General features: G+C 39.1%; 1 protein-coding gene across 3 annotated transcripts; it reads left to right on the top strand.

Annotated features, from left to right (window-relative positions):
- Window positions 1-15: 15 nt before the first annotated feature.
- Window positions 16-10,712, top strand: PQLC3 (PQ loop repeat containing 3). Of its 3 annotated transcripts, XM_026079006.1 has the most exons (7): window positions 16-174; window positions 2,772-2,854; window positions 3,373-3,442; window positions 4,031-4,088; window positions 5,363-5,483; window positions 8,420-8,461; window positions 10,498-10,712. In XM_026079006.1, the coding sequence occupies exons 1-7, from the start codon at window positions 32-34 to the stop codon at window positions 10,584-10,586; spliced, it is 606 nt and encodes a 201-aa protein (XP_025934791.1). In that variant the 5' UTR covers window positions 16-31; the 3' UTR covers window positions 10,587-10,712. The 3 variants fall into 3 exon arrangements, with proteins under 3 accessions (XP_025934791.1, XP_025934808.1, XP_025934801.1); XM_026079023.1 differs by lacking the exon at window positions 5,363-5,483 and having other exon boundaries at window positions 10,498-10,554; XM_026079016.1 differs by lacking the exons at window positions 8,420-8,461; window positions 10,498-10,712 and adding an exon at window positions 5,706-6,359.
- The last annotated feature ends 10,541 nt before the right edge of the window (window positions 10,713-21,253 follow it).

Raw genomic sequence — 21,253 nt, forward strand, 5'->3', positions numbered from 1 at the left:
CGGGTTGGCCGCGGCCGCGCAGCACGGCGGGATGGCGCCGGCGCTGCTGGACCTGGCCAACTGGAGCACCTGGGCGGTGTGCGCGGTGATCAAGCTGCCGCAGGTGGCGGCCGTGCTGGCGGCCAGGTCGGCGCGGGGCGTCAGCGTGGGGAGCCTCGTGCTGGAGCTGACCGGGTAAGGCGGCGGCCACGGGGGGAGGGGAGCGGAGCGGAGCGGAGGCGCCTCCCGCCTCCCCCCCCGCCGCGGGCGCTCGGCATGGCCGCGCGCGCAGCCCGGGCGCGCGGCGGGAGGCGCCGTTGGGGTGTGGCCGCGAGGGGCGGGAGGAGCCGTTAGGGTGGTGCCGCGGTGGCGGGGGGCGCCGCGTCCCCTCAGCGCTTGCTCGAGCTATGTGCTCAGATCGGTCCCTTCGTGTCTGTGGTCACTCGTAAAACCGCGTGCTCAGCTGAGTGGCTGTTTAAAGGGGTAGGCAGTCACCAGCTGAGCAGTACTTGTTCTGTGAGATTTTTGAACTGCTCCTTTTTATAACTCGTGGTTAGTCCGTGTAACCACGTGTTTGTACTGCTGTCACCCTCTTCTGAGCTGGCTGACCGCTTCATACCTCTGTCATATGCAGGTGCTGCATCGTCTCTTCATTTGGCATATCAAGTCTTTGGAGCAGAAACTTCTCATTTTAAAGTGGGTCTGCACTGCCAGTTAAAGCAAAACTACTTTTTAAACTTCCTGGATGCCAATCCGTGCCACCCATGTAGCCTGAGAGAACACCTATTGTTGGATTTAAGCCATATGCTTAGGTGATTAAATGATCTGTGCTGTGTTGCACAGCTAATTGTACCAGTTAGACAGGCTGCTCTCACCCTGATGAGTAAAATTTAGTCATTCTGTAAGAAAACTACAAACCATAGTTCTCACAAGATCTCATAATCTCACAAGATTTTTCATTCAAACTGTAATAAACTTATATTGGCTAGAGTTACTAAATCTTGCTTAGATAGGATTGCGTGGAATGGAAAATAAGCTGAGAAACTGAACTGTGTGGGTGTATATGCAAATAGGAGCATGTGAGGAAAAATACCTTGAAAAGCATTGTGTTTGCTGAACCAAATCATGGAGCTTGCTAGATGATCCAACTGGATAATTATCAGTTCTCTGAACTGATCTAAAAATGCACTTCTTTTATTCAGAAAAATCACCTTACAAAGATGGCTTGTTGTTTCTGAATGTGTCTGTTCCTTGTTTTTCGTTAGGGGCACAATTGTTGACTGAGACTGCAGAGCCTTAGGTACTTACCTACCTGGCTGTACGTAATTGCACAGAATCCCTATTGATTTCCCATTGTAACTGTTCGCATACATGCATGCATATATTTCTCTACAGCATTGAATCCTTTACCGTTAAGAGTAAATGCTGCTACTCATTACTGTTGTTTACTCCTTACACTTAATACGCCTAAGAGCAAGTGCACCGAATTTGGGCTAAAGCAGAGAATTTTGACAAAGGGGATAACTTACCCTGCAGTACCAGACAAAAAGCAGTAGTAGCATTTTAAAATTATTCATGTGTGTTGGTGTGTATGAAAAAGGCTTTATGAGTGCTTCAGACGAGCATAAATACTGTCTCACCATCTGCCTGATAACCACAGCATTGTGGGTTCTGCACCTGCTCTGTGTTTGAGACAAAGCTGTTTTGATATAGTTTCAAAGAGGCTTTTTTGAAACATTTACTGGGACTCTTATTTTTGTTTATTTAGTGGGACTATTTCTCCTGCAACCTTTAAAGACATGTGGCTGTAGATAAAAGATATGTTGGGTCCAGCTGCAGAGATTTTTTGATCTAATGGTACAAATTAGGATGGTTCTGCTGTCAGAATTCAGCAACTTGATGGGCAAGTGACACAGAGGAGTGGTGCTGATGGCAAGGAGTGTAATTTGACCCTGCTGCAAGAAATAAGATTTCTAGGACGTTCTGGAGAGAATTCAGATATTTAAATTCTGAACGCTTTAAAAGCCAGTTTCCCACAAGGCAGGCAGTTCCTTATGCCATCCTTCCACAGGGAAAATCAGCAGTTCTTCCTCACCTAGAACTATGTCCTATGAGTACTTTTTGTTTTCTCTGCAAACCCTGCAGCTTTGGAGTTTCTGTCTATCTCCATGGACTTGTATGAAAGTTTAGGCTCAGACAGGTAAAGAATACGTGATAAAAGTTTGATTTCTTTTGAATGTTATTATAGCAGAAAAAAAGAATTGCCATTGTTTGGTACAGTTAAAAACACTCTCAGTCAGCTTGGTATAGCTACACTGGGCAATGTTAGAGCAGTGTAGTCTGGATGGCTTGGAAGATGTTTTCTGCTCCTGTAAAAACTTACTTAATTTATAGATAGAATTGCATACATAAACAGAGAGATCAGAGCTATTCCAGAGGTACCAAAGAAGACTGCAAAGAGAAGGTAGCTCCTAGATCTGGAAGCCTTTACTTCTTTCTCGTCAGTTATAATTGATAAAATGGTGCCTTTAAGAATGTGCCACAAAGACCTTGACAAGAAGTGTGGGCAGCTCCCAACATTTTATTCAAATTGGGTGTAACAGAAATAGACTGCAGAATCATCAGGGCTGGCACTTTGTATTCATATTTCTTTGATCAGTTTGACAGCAGGACCTGTACCTGCCTGGAGCCTTTTGGCACAACTAAAAGATATTTTAAAAGGAGAAAAAGAAGTTTTCAAGAGCTGTCCTGTCCCTTTGTGCAGTGACACTGTTTTGTGTCTTTCTGTTCAGCTTCCTTGTGTTTCTGAAGTACCAGATTTATTATGGTTACCCTCTGCAGACTTACCTGGAATATCCTATCATCATTGCACAAGGTAATATTTTTAAGCCAGTTTTGGAAATAAAACAGGGCTCATTCAACACTCCAAGGCTCTGTGTGTGTGTACCGTACTCCACTATAGTAATGTGAATCCACTGACCAGTCCTAACTGGGGTTGGGGTGGGTGGAGGGGAAATGAACATCTGAAATATAATTGAATTCCTCCTATACGTTTTATGAAAATAGATGGTCAGGTGGAGGAGAAAGGTCTAATAAATCCCTCCCCTGCTCCCCCCCACCTACAGTGGGGCTGCAGTGTAAACTCATTCTTTATCCATGAATTCTTTATCCAGTGATTACATGTAGGAGAGAAACCTTATAAATGCTCCAAACTGGGAAAAGCCTCATTTTGGTGCTTGCAGTGTATTGGACATCAGTCAAATTTGAAAGACAAACCTGTAAGAAACCAGCTTCCCTAGGCATGGTGCTCAGCGGAGCTACTTCCTTCTGTCTAGAATTGTATTTGGGCCCTTTATCTCCCTTCCGTAACAAGCGATCTTTTATTTATTTCAGATGTCATTCTCTTTTTGTTTATTCTGCATTTCAGTGGAAACATGAAACAAGCTTTGCTCTACACAGTCACGTATCCTTTCAGATCTGGCAATATCTGTTTATGTAGCTTGTTTGGTAGTTCTTTGTATAGTTATGTCATTATTTGCTTTGTAGTACCATTGTAAATTATATTCAGCCATCCCTCAACATTCATTCTGCATTCACATGCTGATTCCTTTTATCATAGTATGTAACTATGTTCTGGGAGACCAACAACAGATGAGGAGTAAGACCAACTCTTAATTTACATCCTTGCTAGAAATGCAGTTTGGAAATGATGAAGCATCTTTCTTTGACTCCTACCCATGCAGATTATACTTGCTATGATGAACACAGTAGCTGTTTTTTAAAACAATAGAATTTGGGCTTAAATCTCAAGCCTTGTGCTTTGGAGCAGGTCTTAAGAAACTCCACATGCCGTTCAGCCAAAGACAGTGTGTGGAATAGGAGCATTTACTGTTTCAGCCAGTGCTTAATTTGTTTTATCCAGATTGTATGGTCTGTGTATAAAGTTTCAATAAGATTATTTCCAGATGTTAGAAAAAACTAATTCCCAGCCAGTTTTGAGAGCTTGGGTACCCTACAATTTTCAGTGCTGTGAAACTTAACATTACTTAAGATTTGTGGGGGGGTGGTACATGCTGACCCTGCAGAAGTGGGTAATAGACCTGGCCATGGTAAGTGTTACTTGATTACTTGAAATTATGTCCATGTATGAAATCATTCTTTCTGAAAGTCTTTATTAGTGAACAACTTCCCTTATATTTGTCCTTGAAAGAATTCATCATTTAGGTTAGCTTTCAGAACAACCAACCAGTTTTCAAATATAGCTGTTTCTCTCACTTCTGTGTGAAGCTTGAAAACATAGCACTTGCAACACAGACTCTGTGCAAAAAACCCTGAGGTATAATTGTGTTAATTGTAGCAAGTTGAGAGTGTTATAATTGTTGGCATGACCTTGTCACTGTCTAGTGTTAAAACTAGCAGAGGTTTAAGATGTTGAAAAAAGAGATGCTAGTCTCTTTAGGTCTAATTCCATAATCCCCATTAATAAATCTTTAACATGAGAGGAAAAGAAGAGAGTATCAGTCAAAGTATTTGAAATGGAGAGTGTTAAATATTTCACAAGACCTTTTTTCCTTTAAGTTGTAGAATTTTGCGAGAAAATTATCGTCTGATAATGTCCTATGTAGTATTAAAGATGGTCTTCGCCCTTTTTATGAGAAGAGAGAAAGTTAATTGAGATGAACTGCAGTTTCTACTGGAAAAGATAATACAAATGGGGATAAAAGTTTCTAAGCCTAATACTGATCCTTACTTGCAGGGGAAATCCAGGCACGGCGCAAAGTCCCATGTGGAGATCCTCTCCACTTTCTACCCACTGCCTTTGCAAAATCTCCCTTAAAAGGATGACAGGTCAAATAGTCCTTTTCCCTTCATTTTTTCCCCACCAATTGGACTCATTTTACACACATTCTTGTCGGTTTTCTCATTCTTTTATTGTTTTGTTTGCCAGACAGAATGGTAACAGATGGTATGAATCAACCTTTCTGTTTAGACTAGATCAGTCTCATTTCAGCTAACTTTTGTAAACAGTTTTATGTAGCAGGTTGGGGGGGAGTTATTACTTTGCATCTCATATTGTAGTTGCTTCTATCAAGCCTTTGCCAACAGTAGTAATTGTTGTGCTCTTTGAACTTCTTTCTGAGCAGTACCTCAGAACTCAGTCACTGGTTTCTGGCAACTTAAATTTTTTGCCTCACAGTTCCTTAATAGGGAGCTGTAATGCTTGGGTTACAAAAAATTGAAAAAGTGTTTTTTCTATTTTAAATGAAAAAGCTATTCCTAATTTTTAGTAAAGTGCATCCTAACAGTTAACCATAAGCTAAACACTCAGATAATACAATGGTGGAGACAGAGGTTTTTTTCTCTCTTTTTATATGCTTTGCAGAATTTGTGCACGCTAATCAGTGCAGCAAGTAAGCTTGCTCAGCTGCAGTGTCTCTGGCAGACAAAAGATTCTGGACAAGTGAGCGCCTTGACCTGGAGTATGTCTGCATATACCTGTGCAAGTAAGCTATGGGCAATTTGGTGCAAAGCATTGAGTTTTCATTTTATAAAACCATTTCTGCTCCAAATGCCTGTGTCAATAGGTCTTTGCTAAGCCACAGATAAAAATCTTGCCTAATGTAGTTTTCCATACTGACTACTGAGCCCACTGCTAAATGGGGCAGCGGCCCTAGTGGCAAAGGACACACAAAAGGCAGAGGTACTCAATGCCTTCTTCTCCTCAGCCTTTGCCGGTAAGACCAGCCCTCAGGAATCTCAAGACCCTAAGACCTAAGGGGAAGCCTGGAGCAATGAAGACTTACCTTCCATGGCGGAAGATCAGGTTACGGAACACTTAAACAAACTGGGCATACACAAGTCTATAGGCCCTGACAGGATTCATCCGTGAATGCTGAGGGAGCTGGCTAATGTCATTGCAGGGCCACTCTCAATCATCTTTGAAAGGTCTTGGTGATCAGGAGAGGTTCCTGAGAACTGGAAGAGAGCAAATGTCACTTCTCTCCTCAAGAAGGGCAATAAGGAAGATCCAGGAAACTACAGGCTGGACATCTTCACCTCGATCCCTGGGAAGGTGGTGGAGTAAATAACCCTGGATACTATTTCCAGAAAAGTGAAGGACAGGAAGGCGATCAGGAGTAATCAGCATGCATTTGCAAAGGGGAAATTGTGCTTAACCAACCTGATAGCCTCCTACAATGAGACGACTGGCTTGGTGGAAGAGGGGAGAGCAGTGGATGTTGTTTATCTTGATTTTAGTAAGGTTCTCGACACTGTCCCTCCCATAACATCCTCATAGACAAGCTGGTGAACTACAGGCTAGATAAGTAGACAGTGAGGTAGATTGAAAACTGGCTGAACTGCCAGGCCCAAAGGGTTGTAATCAGTGGCACAAAGTCCAGGGGGAGGCCAGTCACTAGTGGTGTTCCCTGGGGTCAATACTGGGTTCAATACTGTTTAATATCTTTATTAATGACCTGGATGATGGGAGCAAATACACCCTTAGCAAGTTTGCAGATGATACAAAACTGGGAGGAGTAGCTGATACACCAGAGCGCTGTGCTGCCATTCAGTGGGACCTCAACAGACTGGAGAAATGCGCAGAGAGGAACATCATAAAGTTCAACAAAGGGAAGTGCTGAGTCTTGCACCTGGGGAGGAATAACCTCATGCCCCAGTACAGCCTGGGGGCTGACCTGCTGGAAAGCAGTATTGTACAGAAGACCTGGGGGTTCTGGTGAACTCCAAGTTGAGCCAGCAATATGCCTTTGTGGCAAAGGTGACCAATGGTATCCCAGGCTGCATTAGGCAGAGCATTGCCAGCAGGTTGAGGGAGGTGATCCATCCCCTCTACTCAGCCCTGGTGGAGTGCTGTGTCCAGTGCTGGGCTCCCCAGTACAAGGAAGACATGGATATACTGGAGCAAGTCCAACAAAGGGCCACAAAGATGACGAAGGGACTGGAGCATCTGTCATATGAGGAGAGGCTGAGAGATCTGGAATTGTTCAGCCTTGAATAAACAAGGCTCAGGGGGGATCTTATCAATGTGTATAAATACCTGATAGGACAGAGTAAAGAAGATGGAGCCAGACTCTTCGCAGTGGTGCTCAGTGACAGGATGAGAGGCAATGGGCACAAATTGAAATACAGGAAATTCCATCTGAACATAAGACAAGAGTTCTTCACTGTGAGGGTGACTGACTACTGGAACAGGCTGCCCGGAGAGGTTGTGGAGTCTCCTTCCTTGGAGATATTCAAAACCTGATGGGACACAGTCCTGGGCAACCTGTTCTAGCCAACCCTGCTTGAACAGGGGGTTGGACCAGCTGATCTCCAGAGGTTGCTTCCAACCTCAACTGTTCTGTGGTTCTGTGAGACTAAGACACCACCTAGTCTCTTGAAATCAAGTTTTATCTTTGCCATCAGCTCAATATTTGACTTAGGTTCCTTTGACCATTATTGCATGTTGTCCAATAAAGATGAAAAAATTGAGAGTGCCTTTATGAAGAAAAGATCTCAAAATTCTAGGATTTAATAAAATTATCAATGATCCAGCATGAAAAGGTACTAAATTTTTTAGTTATGTAGACAATGCTGATTCTGAAAAGCAGCTACTAACAAATACATGCTTAATGCTAAATACCTCTAACTTTACGACTGTGTGCAAATACTTTGCTCAGCAGGGTGAATTTAAGAATGTATTGAGAGCAGTAATTAGTGCAGCTGATGTATGTGTTTGGTTAATTACCTGGTGGTCAGCATGAACACTTCTACAGCTCTCCAGCAGAAGTGCCCTTGTTGTATTCACAATACTTGTTTAAAACATTCTTAAATAAAGTGTATTGCTGTTGGATCTATTCCTTTGTGAAATAAATGGTTTTAAGTCAACAATTAGAAGTTGTGCTATGTCAGCTGAACAATAGTAATAATCTTTGTAAATGATTTTAGCCTGCCACAGATATGAAAACATAACATTTAGATATCATTTGCTGTGTGTAGGGAAGCTGATTTCCTCATATTTGCAGAAGCCTAACAGCATGCATGTGAACATTTACATTTATGATGCTAAGTCATGGCAACTTGATTGTGGGTGTAGCCTAGTACTAACTGCTGAAGGAAGGATTGAACAGAAAGAGAGCAGTAAACACTCACCACATCCCACCTAGTGAAATACATAAAATATATAATATATATAAAAATTCTAACTCTATCAGTGATTTTTTTGCAATTAAAAAAATACCCTTAATACAGCGTCACTCAGGTTTGAGAGCTTGGACTCAGGCTAAAATACTGAAGAGTAGACATACTAAAAATGGGTATGTTTATATAAGGTATATTTTCATGCAAGATTATCCTCCATCGCAAAATAGATACTTCATCATTTTTTTAAATATAAACATGTCATATCTAGTCCACTAATCACAATTCCTTCAATTTACAGCAAGAATAATTACAACTTTAATGACTACGAATGATCTTATAGGTGAGTAAAGTATGAAATTGTCTGCCTTTCCAAGATAACAGCTGCCAAGGTAGTAACTGTTTCATAAAGCAGTTTCTGTTCTCAGAAGAACAAATTATGAAACAAGGTTTAATACGGTGAGGAAAGGGGTTACTGCTAAAAAGTAGCACAGGATTACAAATGAGTAAGACATCTGAGGAAAACAAAAGAAGAAAATCTGCTTAAACTTGTCATACGTTGATACAGTGGTTCAGAAGCCATAATTTCTTTTAAAAAGGAAAAAGCACTACAAGATTTACTTAATTAGGAAAATACCAGAATAAAGTGTTAAAAAATCTTTTACATTTAAATACACTAATCCATTTAGAAAATTAAAATACAATAATCTTAATACATCTATAATAAGTGAGTAGTAGCTTTTCCAAATAATAAGTGGTTCCTTTTTTCATTCTAGGGTTTGTGCATTAAAAAAAATCTTCTATAAAACTGTTTAAAAGTCAGCTAGTATAAATAGTTTTAGACAGGGCATTTAGAAAGAAGTTTATAGTGGGGTGAAAGTGATAGAGCAAGCTAGTAGAAAACTCACCCCAAACTGACCTAAAACATATAATTAGCAGATAATTTCATTATAAAGCAAAGCTATTTAACAGCTTCTTACCATCCTATGAAAAAGAGTGATCCTGACAAAACTGATGGAGCTAAGGAGTTCAGCAGATTTTTCAGTATATGGTTCAAAATCATGATTTAGTGGATGTAAGGACAGTAACAAAATCACATCGTACTTTATCTGGTGGATCTTTGTTCTAGTTCAAAGCTGGTATTTCAGCAGAAGCATCATTTGAATGGAATTTTTTTTTAAAGCAGCCCTCTGCAGCACAATAAGGGTCTAGTTTTATAAGCATTTAAGATGGCTCTTTCACTGGAAAAGGAAGTCCCTTTTTCAATTGCTCATTTCCATTCCCGTGCTTGCTGCTTTCTCTGCACCAGAATACGAGCTTGTATTCAGTTAACTGGAACACCAAAAAAATGGCAAAGCATACACAGAAATTTAATCTAGGTCAGTTTTTGAGTCCAGTTCACACACAGCTGCATGCTTGTGCTGATAACCAGGAGGAGAGGTATATTGAGGGGACAAAAGGGAGAAAAACGCTGTCTAAAAGTGCCAGGGAAACTGAAACCCTTGAAAGCAAAGCTGGCTCTGGTTAAAGCTATTCTTTGAAATATTATAGCACAGTATACTTTGGAACGTGAAAGAGATGGCAGCAAACACTGATAGAGCAGCATTAAAGGAAAATGATTCTAGTCAACTTCTAAAACTTAACACTTTTGTCATATTTATCTTGGTTGCTAAAACTGTCGAAGGTCACTTCTGAAAGGACATTTTGTGTACATTGTGAATGCTCTATTTGCCAAATGGATAGTAGATATATTTATGCTACAAATTGCAGTCTCACAGGTAGAGATACTATGCTTATTTTGGTTTTAAAAAATTCTGAAAGTTAATCAAGATAGCGAGCAAACAACACTTTTTACTGAGTTGTCAGATTTTCTCTCATTAAAATCTGACAATATAAAATATTTCCTGTATCCCTGAAGTCAGAGCTTAACAGATGGTATTACAGACTAATCTTTCTATTATGAATAACACATGCAAGTATAAAGGACATGAGTTGCAACTCTGAGTTTCATGTTGGGTGTAAATATAAATTTAAATGAGACTCCTCAAACTTGTGCTACTCTGCAGGTTTTGTACCAAAAGAATTAAAGATACTGTGGTGTATTATTTTCAGCTGTCACCCGACAAATGCTAAATGCTCTTTTCTGCTATGCACTTCTCCACTGTTTCTCCCTTCTTAAGAAAAATGTGCCCACTGAATTTACTCTGAGAATTTCTGGGTTCCTGAACATGGTAATTTAGATCAGTTAGTTGCAATGAGTTGCGGAATGGGAACCAGCCAATTTGTACACCGGCAAAAGTTTACAAAACAATTTGTCTTCTGAAAATGACAGCTTTTTTTTTTTTTTTATGCTTACAAGGTGTTTTTTTTCCCTTTTAGTACTCATCCGTTTCATAACCATGCTCATTCTCAACATCTGGGTCACAGCCACAATCCTGCACTACAGGAAAACTAAAAAGATTGATTAGAAGACACCCATCAGCACACAACATAGTCACCATTAAAAAAAACTGGACCAATTAAGCTTAAACAACAAAACAGGGTTTGAGGAAGTTCTCTCTCTTGAGCTTGTCTAGTATTTATCCCTAAACATACTTAGTTCAGTCACGCTTATTTTCTGTTAGAAATAATTCTAATAAGATACTCCATTTAAGCAGCATTTTTTATTGGTCATTTAAGACAAGTTTCACTGATATCACATTTTCTCTGGAATTTTTTACTAAATGAACAAGATATTTTGTATTTAGATTTTTATATATTTTCATACCACTTCAGTACTTTCTGGTTACATATAAGCAGTTTTCTTCAATTATACAAGAGCAATTTTGCATCAACATATTAACTCATCTTTCTGCATCTGCTACAAGTTTCAAAAATAACAGTAGATGTTTGTCTTTTTCTTGCAAGCAACTCATTAATTAGACATTAACTATCAGTATTTGAAGATAAAGAAAATCTGAATCAAAGCTCAATTCAAAATAAGGTTCTAAATGTGTTCTTTAAGTCACAGATCCAGTTGGGATTGCAGCACTTACATGCAACACTTAAATACTATAATTTATACAGCTGATACAGGATACCCACAGTCACTTTTTTCAACATACTATTCTTTAATTTCTTCAATTAATTTCACTATTTTTTAATTTTTTCAATATTTTCAATTAGTATAAAAACCAAAACTCAATTATGACTTCTTTTTCAACACTGCAGCTTAAACTCTCATACATGAACTCTCAGATGTACTGTCTTGGGAGTAGCAGAGACTAGAATGTGTAGAAATGGATGAGACTAACAGAGTTAGAAATTGTGTTCAAGCAGAAGTTCCTGAACTGATACCCAGAGTCTCCAAATGTAGCCTGTGCTGATGATGACCTGATAACACGTGCAGTTTGATGCACCAAAGCAACCTTGTCTCTCATGTGTTTTCTGATGACATTATTCCATGCTTTGTTAGTTTTTAGCTTTTCTGTGCTGAGGAATGCAAAGACTGCACTTGAATTTTTGCTTAGGACATTAATCAGTTTGCACTAGGTATATTAAAAAAGGGGAAAGGATATTCTTTAGTAACTATTAAAGGGGGATTTTGCTTTTGGAAGTAATACATTTCCAACCAGTACTTATAGGTGGTAATCATAGGGCTTGCCCTCATTTCTCATCACTACATTCTCCAAATGGAGAAAATATGCCTTTTCCAAAGAGTTTTTATAGTATGTTTGTTGATATGGCATGTTGAAACGAAGGCACCCTTGATCCTGGCACCCTTGAAAAGTATGGGAAGAGTCCCTTGACTGCATTTGAGGCAGGTTTTCTTTCTAACATGTTATAAATCATCAGACACTTGTGGAACAGTGGGATCTGAAAGAGCAGACCTTTCTGCCAGGGCACGCTCCCTGGGACAGTCTAGTCATGCAATCAGACTGAGACCTTCAGTATCAGAAAACATAGCTGCCTTGTAAACTTTGATTTTGGAGTAATGGGAAGAGGTGTCTGTGGACATGTGATTCCATGTATCTGAAATTATGCAGAGCAAGTTAAAAGATGGGGATTCATTTTTCCAGTGCTCCAGTAAAATGTGTAAATGCTCAGAAGTGTTTATGTTCATTGAGAAAGTATTTGTAAACATTCTGTTACTGATTTTATTATAACTGTGTAGAATATCTTAAGTGGTTTAAATACTTTGGTGGCATGTGATATATTTTTCAGGTCATATCAATAAAGGATATTCTTAATGACTGATTAATGTCATTCTTACAGTGAATTTTCATTCCATTTTTTTTTCCTATTCCCATATATGGAGAGAAAACTGAATATTCATTACCGGTCATTAATGGACAGCTTTAACCTTAATACTTCAGTATCATGTCATATATTAACCTGTACAATGCTAAAGAGCTCCAACATATCTTAAAGGAAAAAAAAAAGCACTTACTTCTCATCCATATTTTTCTTTGAATTAAAGCCTCTTCTTGATAGACATCATTATGCTAGAGAAACATTTGTTTAAAGTCAAAACCCTGTCCGTTATGGTTGTCTTTCACACTCCTGAGTGATGCTGTAGCAAAATCAAGACATTCCATCATTCTCGGTCTGAAGATCAGCACTTCAAGTTTTCTTCATCAAAAAATACTGAAAATCCATTTTAAAAAGTCCTTTACAGGTTACTTTTAACATATTTAGAATAAATCAGCTTAAAAACCTGTGGAAAAAAGAGACTGAGGAAAAGAAACAGAGCTGGATAATTCACAAGATTAAAGTAAAATCAGTTTGTGGATTTGGAAAACAGGACCATCAGTTCTCTCTCAAGCTTCATAAAAACAAATCAGAAGGTAGCAGTAGCTAAGTTTACATGCATTTGTTTTTCTAGAGAATAACTTATTTCACTTTTGTACAGCAGAAATATGGTCAAGTCCTGCACAAGCCTCATAAAGTGTGGACCCTGTGGTTTTCAAATATGTAGGCCATAATCTTCTCAGTAGCTGGATTAAAGACAACAGCTTTAGACAAGATAGATGGGGAGAGAAAATCCTGTTAAACTTGTCATTCAATAGTATCACACAGGACACAACCAAGTTGTTTGCTGCATAATGCACCAACTGACCAAAGTCATGCAAAGAAAGTGTCTTGGATTTGTTTCAGCATTTGTAAGCCAATAAGCAACTTTTATCTACAGAGTTTGAAGTAACGCATCTCCATTCTTATATCTTGTATAAGTGCTGAACTACATGTTCATTGTCTAATTGCAGCAGTTCTCAGCATGCTCATAGGGTGAAATAGTATTTCCTGACCTGAATTTAGAGTGGGGTCTACTGGGGTTTTCATAAAGTATGAGTTTGTTTTCTGTGAAAATACAAGATTTGAGTTCTAGTACGGTCCATTGAAATTTCAGTATAATCCCAAATCCAATTATGAGTATAACAAATTATGCCCGCATTTGGTAAGAGTAAGCAATAATCTGCATTTAATCATAAATCTCAGTTGAATAGTATGAAAGAAAATAAATTTTCATCAGATTTACTATCCCTCCAAAAAAAAGACTAGGACACGAATCTAGGGATACCAGATTGCCATTTTTAAAATGAGAATATAGTTAGTGGGGGATGTGTGGCTTACTTTTCTAAAAAATCTCTTTCTGAGCTGCTCTCAATGAACAGGAAAGTCATACACAAATGCAAAAACCAGCACTAATGAACATAAGCATCTCCCATACCTGACCTACAGGCTTCCATATGCTTAGCATTTTGCACTGAATCCCAGACTCCTTAGAGGCATAGCCAGATGCATTACTTTTCGTTACACTAATCCAAAGATTTTATTGCTCTGACCATGCAGAGCTCCCTGTCCCTACCTGATCCCTGAGCCTCTTCTGCTGGTTTACATTGTGCATGTAGCTGTTCCCTAACCTGGTTTTGCTAAAGTCATCTATTAAAACAGGAGAGAAAAGGGGGAGCATCACTTCCGGTGTTCAGAAGCAGGCTTTTAGAGCACCTCAACTCTGGAGAAACAGGTTCATCTGCAATTAGCTAAAAGGTCTTAAAATTGAACAGCCTGCAATTTGCAAAGGGCCTTCGTTCTATCTTCTATATGAGGTAAAATTACTCTTCCCCCACCACACAGTCATTATCCTTTCTAAGAGATGTAACTGAAAGAAGGAAGTAACACTTGGGAGGCCCACCCACAGGAGGAAGTGTTGTAGGTGAAAAGCTACATGGTGTGGAGATCAGCTCAAGTGAGGTAGTTTTCCAGCATGTATTTTCTGTGGTGATGTATATCAATTATTTTCCTGCTAATTTTTTAGGCTGATTTGTTCCATTCTCTTCAACATTCTTCAACTATGATAACTGAGATTTTTATTTATCTATGCAGGGGAAGATGAAATGTTGCTTTCATCACTAATAATGGTTTAAGAATGCCCCAGTTTGGAATGTGAGTAAGTTGAAAATGGCTGAAAAAACTTAAAACTGGAAGACATTAAATTCTTGGTGTGCAGAGAATTTAATTTGTTTGCTTTTAGCTAGAGTTCTCCAAGATAAGAGGTCTTGGAGAGTATGGCTGTGGATACCTAATAGGGGCCTAAAAGCCAAAATAAATGTATCCCAAAGATCCTGCCAGTTAATCACTTCTGTTGGATCAAATTGCAATACCTTGGTAGTGGTCCTGGCAGACCTCAGGTGTTTCCTGCCTGATGGCAACATAGACATAGGCATCTTCAAGTTCAAGATGTCAACTATTCCATCCCACCTAGGAAGTGGTTTGGGATGAGTACCATCCCTACCTGGGAGAAAATCCAATTTTGGATTAAGGGATAAGAGATTTTTTACACTGCAGACTATTTTTGATGAAATATAATTGCAATTATCCTAAGGACAATTTAAACAAATTGCCACAATGTTGTTCATGCCCTCCCTCCCCCCCTTTTTTTTAAAGCTCATTGTTGCTGTCTTTTAAATTGTCTAGTCCAAACAAGCAACTTCTACCTATTATTTATTCACAGGAAAACAGTTTGTAACAAGATGACAGACATCTTGCTTTATCTGGCAAGTATTCTTGAAACTAATTCAAAGCAATGTGACACAAAAAGCAAGCTAAAAATGATTATGATTAAAATCTTCATAATTCTTTATTTGAGTAGTAACATGGCTCCAAGCTAAGGAATACCATTAACCACTGTACTGTAATTGCAAGTCTGTGCATATTACTACTCTGGGATGTACACATGCTTTACACCTTTGAACTTGGAGACTGATCAGCAGTATCAAGATGCTGACCTGTCTCATGCTATGCAAAAAGCATAAATGGCAGAATACGCTTCCTATGCCTCAGTATCCTCTCTGTCATGTAAATCAGATAGTCAGAGCTCTAAGGAAGCAGGAATTGAGCTCATATAAAGTGTATTTTAAATTATTCCAGTTACTGTGAAGAAATTGTTGTCTCTTTCACCTTTGAGCAATTGTTTGTATATGCATTCCATGGAGCTGGCTTTCAAGGCAATGACTGATCTTGACAGATTTGAATTTGTTTTTCCTGAAATGCACTATCAGCATGATTTACAGTCCTCATGGTCCCTCTGAGTTCCAGAATATCTTCCTATCTCAATGATCATGGTGTTTCTTTTAAGGCAGCATGTATGCTCACCAGCCCAGTAACAGAACTCCCACTGCTGTAGCTCTGAACAGTATAGCAAGCATATAAGGGAGCTCCCTTCCTGCATTGCTCCAGAGGGGCAAGTAATATCTTAGGAATGACTGAAGTTTGTATGAATCTCAGCTGGCCCCCAATACACCAAGGCTGTAGTATACTGGACAACATCATACAGGTGCATGAAGCCACATGATCCATCAAGTAAAGGTGAGTTCTGAAGTTGCAGTCACACCTGGATGCGGCTGCAAGATTGACAAATGGAACACCATGGCTGACTAGGGAGACCAAGCTCAGCCCAGTGAATGCGAGAACATGTTCAGACAAGGGGGCTTCTGATTCCTGGCTATTTCAGACTTACAACAGTTAAGATATTAAATATCTTAGACACCTGCAAGAAAGTTTCCAATTCACTTGTTAATAAAGGGTAGCACATACCTTAGATACACTGCTAACATAGCAATTTAGTGCTTAACTTGTAAGCAGGGGGCAAGCCCAAGGGAAGGATCTGGTATTGGCAGTGATCCCACAAGCCTCAGGTACTTCTTGTTGGGTGGCTAGGCAGACACAGGCAGGCAGATGACGTAAGGCCAGTGAGCCACAGAAGGGAGCAGATTGTGGTAGGTAACATCACCATCTTCAGTTACCAGTCTCCCCTGCTCCAAAATGGACTGCTTCTGGTTTTTCTGTCAGGATCTTCTGCAATAACAGCTGTGGAGCCCTCTCCCACCACAATGTTGGGAATGCTTACTAAGTGCTGCAACAGCATCTTGGGCAGAAGATTCCTGAAGAGCTAAAAAGGGTGATAACAGGTGGCAAGATGAACTGGACAACCTAAAAGACACACTGGGATGTAGTATGGGACCATACATACAAGTTGGTTCACATCTCTAAACAAACACCGAAGGCTTAGACCTCAAAACAGGGTGAAACAAGTGAGATGTCAAACAAGTGAGGTGCCTTGGCTGTAGAAACATTTCAGCATAGCTCCTCCAAGCTACCTAAAAAAGGCTGCAGGGACACGCAGTTGCTGCTCTGGGCCCCTTCTTACCAAGGTGAAAATACATCTTTCCAGTTCTTTGAAGTACGCAGGACTACATACATTCATACTTTACAGTTCCGCTCCCCCATGTAGCAGTCCTTTTTACTGTGGCTTTTATTTTGGTGACTTTAACCTGGGGCTTCTTTATATTTACTGGAGCAAGAGCAGCACTGGTCACATCTAGCAGCACCTTTGCAGTAGCAAGTGTCAGTAACTGGACTTTCTGACCCTTGTAAAACAATGCTTCCTGCCTACAAAGGGAACATTAACACCCCCTATCTTCCTAGCAAGGCCTGGCAATTAGCATCCTTGAACTGCAACACATGGTGGTGCATATGTGCTAATAAATTCCAGTTCCTCTGAGTCCCTACATCTTGGAACCATGATTTTCTGGGGAGCTCTGTCATTCACTGAAGTAATTTCTAGACAGTAATGGACTAGGTGTGTTTAGATATAGTGCTTTTCTTTTCTGCCATATATATCTCAGTAGAGTTGCCTCATTTCTTAGATAAGAATGTCCAACTACATCATTTTCTACTTTAAGGTTACTTCAACAAGGAACATACATTAGTTTCAGAACTGCTCCATCAATTCCCTTTATGGAGATCCAAGAGAAAAGTCCTTCCCACTCTCATGAAGGATACTTCAAAGCAGTAGGCAAAATCCCATGGTCATGAAACACTGATAATCCCCTAAGTGGTTTATTGTATCGTCTTAAAAAAATACCAAATAACGTTTTCAATTTGAAGTGCAGCATGGGCACATGTGGTAGTCCACAAACTATTCTGAAGATTGGCAGTAATCTGCTGAAAAAAACAACTGAACCACTCTTCTAACATGAATACCAAGGAAAAGTACTGCTTTAACCAGAAAGGGGTAGGAGACTGAAATACTCCAATTCCCTGAACTGGACCATAGCCTATTATCATATTCAGCCTTAAAAATAAAAGAATTTAGATGATGGTAAGGCTTCTTAAGAGTCCTGCAGCTATGAAGTCTGTCTTCATAGAAGATCCCCCTTTTTCACAGCATCATCCCAAAAATATCCTCATAAGCATAGATGGGTGAAGGCACTTGAGACCAAGATATAAATCCTCTCCAAGGATGATTCTCTTGCAGCTATATGGGAAATCAATACATTGCAATAGTACTTATGCAAATGCTCAAAATTCTAATTATTGTTTGACACTGACTGAGACACTAAAGAAAGTAAGCGAGTTATCTCTAGTGGCAGCTTTGCTAGCCTTGGTGACTCAGCAGAGCTGCAGAATGCTTGCTGAGGATGTAAGAGGTTCAGTATCTTCAGCACAGGTGGGAACAGATTCTAACACTTGAAGTGAAACTTAGTGACTTTTTAAATCTGGCCACTGACGCTGACTGCCAAGATACCTGAGCCTTTTGTGTGTCTGTTTATCTGAGGGGATACTATGGTTCATATCACGTTTCAGTTACAGCATCAACCATTGCAAGAAGCACAAGAGCCACATGTTTTCTTTAGTACACACACTTGGTACTGGATCACTGGCATCAGCATGAGGGACTGAGCTTTGGCAGGAACTGCTGAGACTAGGAAGTCACAGTACACAAATAGGATAGAAGTGGAAATTTCCTTTCAGAAAAGGCCTTTGTGACAAATGACACAGATGACAACTCAGATGATTGATAGTTGTTTTTTTTTTTTTGCGTCCAACTTCAGTGCTGGTGAACTCTTAGATGGGAACCAAAGAGTAACTTCCCTACAAGTGTCCTGAGCTTCTGGCTGCAGGTTTGGCCCCTGATTTTTCTAGGGAGTTAATTTGTAGCTTGGCTACACTGTCCTTATACTCTTGTGAAACAAAAGGACTTGCAAGGAGAGAATTTCTATAGATGAAATCATCCAGGCCATAAAAAAATTCAGTTTTCTGGGAAAGCCCTATTAAAAAATAAAAGTATTTAAGCCCCAGTGACCTTAAGGCAACTATTCCTCAGTCCACGGATACTCTCTTCTCTTAAAACTTAAAGGGGTTATCCTTGGACAGCAAGGAAACAAAACAATCTTCAGGAGCCAACATTTAAGAAGAGTTTGTTGCAGTCCATAGACCAGCAGAGAAGAGCTCTGTCTTGAGCAGAAAGACAAGTGAGAAGAACAAAAGGGCAGCTATGCCTTTTTGGTTCTGGATACAAAGCAGGGTTCATGTGCATTGTACCATTTACCAAATTACCTTCACAGTACAGCTCAACAGGGTCCACATTGTTCCTTCATTTTGGGACAAACTGCATGAGGGAGAACTGAGGAGTGCTACATTATTTCCATCCTCAGAGGCACTGAAAACTCCAACAGACAAGGCCTTGAGCAATCCATTGCAAGTTAGTCCCGCTGTGAGGTAGAGGTAGGACCAGAGGACCTCCAGAGCTCACTTCCAGCCTATATCTTCTATAATAGCTTCTAAATACAGCCTGCTGTATGTATAACTAATAACTGTTTGTACATGTATACAATGCATAAATTGTGGCTAGTACATACTATAACACACTTCCTAAAATGTCAGGCTTAGTAGGACCCCACAGATTCACATTAAATCAGGGCAATCCAAGTGGAGAAAGTGCAACAGATCCAGCCCCAGCACCTGATGGCCTCCTGAGGCAGCTCCATTTAAGTCTGCCCACCTACCATCTTCCTCCACACACAGCATTCATTTGACTTCCTTTTAAGTAACCTTTGCATTTCCCATATCTGCTGCAGTAGTTGCCTATATATTTAAGTATTTCAATTAATTACCAGGTTGTCAAGTTCAGGAACTATTTTACCTTACTCAAATAGTTTATTTAAAAATATATATATATAATATTCTCCAATTCTGAAAAGGATAGAACTTCCCACAATGTAACAAATTTTTATATATAAAATATTTATGCATTCAGTGAATGGAAACAGTTTTACTGCATACATTTTTAATGTTGTACTCTATGCAAATCTGCATTACCTAAAAATATACCGTACTTCTGTAAATCAAAACAAGCAGGGAAAAAACACTCTAGCTGTGCGTTGGGTTATAATACCTTAACAGAAATTATATGAAAGTTTTAGTTTTGAATTTAAGAACTCACAAACAACATTTTACTTTGCGAGTGTATAAATAGAAGACTGAATACATTCTGGCTCTGTTAAACTGAACTGTAGTAGAGGTTACAAAATGTAGATATATTTATTCATTTTCAGTATTTCAGTGTTTCCAAGTCCACCTTTCATGATAGTGTTAAATAAATCATGGTCCTATCCTTCCAAACTTTTCAGCACTCTTTAAAAAACAAAACCAAAGAAACAAAATTTTAAAGTGAAATGTCCTCCTTCATTGAAGTGTTAGATCATATTTTAAATTACTGCACTCCCACACAATATTTTATATATATATATAAATACATATATATATATATATAAAAAGAGACCAAATAGGAGACTACATTTTTTTTTACTGTCAATATGTTTAACATAGCATACTGTAGTTGTATAAAACATGCATCTTCTGGGATAATTATGAATACATCATGAATGAGCCCACATAAATTATCTTTTGTACAACTCCAAGTAAAAAAAAAAAAAGTCAGATTAAGTGCCTCCGAGGCCCTTTCTTCCCAGCTATCAGTTCTCAAAACACACTACTGAAATATTTATCTATGCCTACAGCTATGTGCTAGAGAACCAGATTTAAAATTTTAAAGTACATCTACAGTATGTTTTAGTTTTCTTTAAAGTTTGTGACAGTCCTTGGATATTGAGTTGTGAAATGTAAAAATAGTCACAGATTCTTTTTTTCCAGAAATAAAAACACATCTAGAAGAGTATGCAAAAACAAGGCAAAATGAAGTTTCATAGCACTTAATGAGGGTTAATACAAGTCAATAACTAATATTGAGGTTTGTAAAAGGGCTGGATGAGCAGTTACATGTACAAGCAAATGGTCTAGTAATTCCAATATTATCAGACATTGTTTCTGTAACCAACATTTTTCCACCCTCAAAACCAGTCGATATACATTCAAAATAGGCTGACATGGATATACTTACTAGGTGTAAAAATAGTGCACTATTTTTTCTGCCACAAAGCAAAATTGCATCCTAAGAGCTGGTAAACCTTCTTTTTCCTTAAATACAGAGAATGGGCAAAAAAACTTGAAAAAAATTAAATTAAGGCAATTAGACAGGTAAAACAGGACTGCCCATGATGAAGTAGCTGAAACTAGTATATACTTCAAACTTATACTAGCTGCTGAACACTGAAATGCAGCTTTTGATAGACATGTATGAATGATATGAATGTCAACATTATGGCTTTATACAAGTGCATAGTTGCAACTGCAATAAGTAACGGTATCTGATTAATAAGCATAAAAAAATAAAGTGGAAAGATTTTTAAAACCCTCTTGCAGTATTACAGTACAATATATATACACAGTATAATGGTCACTTCTTACAGATGCA

This window comes from Apteryx rowi, unplaced genomic scaffold (assembly GCF_003343035.1).
Source record: "Apteryx rowi isolate R43461 unplaced genomic scaffold, aptRow1 scaffold_114, whole genome shotgun sequence".
NCBI classification, from domain to species: Eukaryota; Metazoa; Chordata; class Aves; order Apterygiformes; family Apterygidae; genus Apteryx; species Apteryx rowi.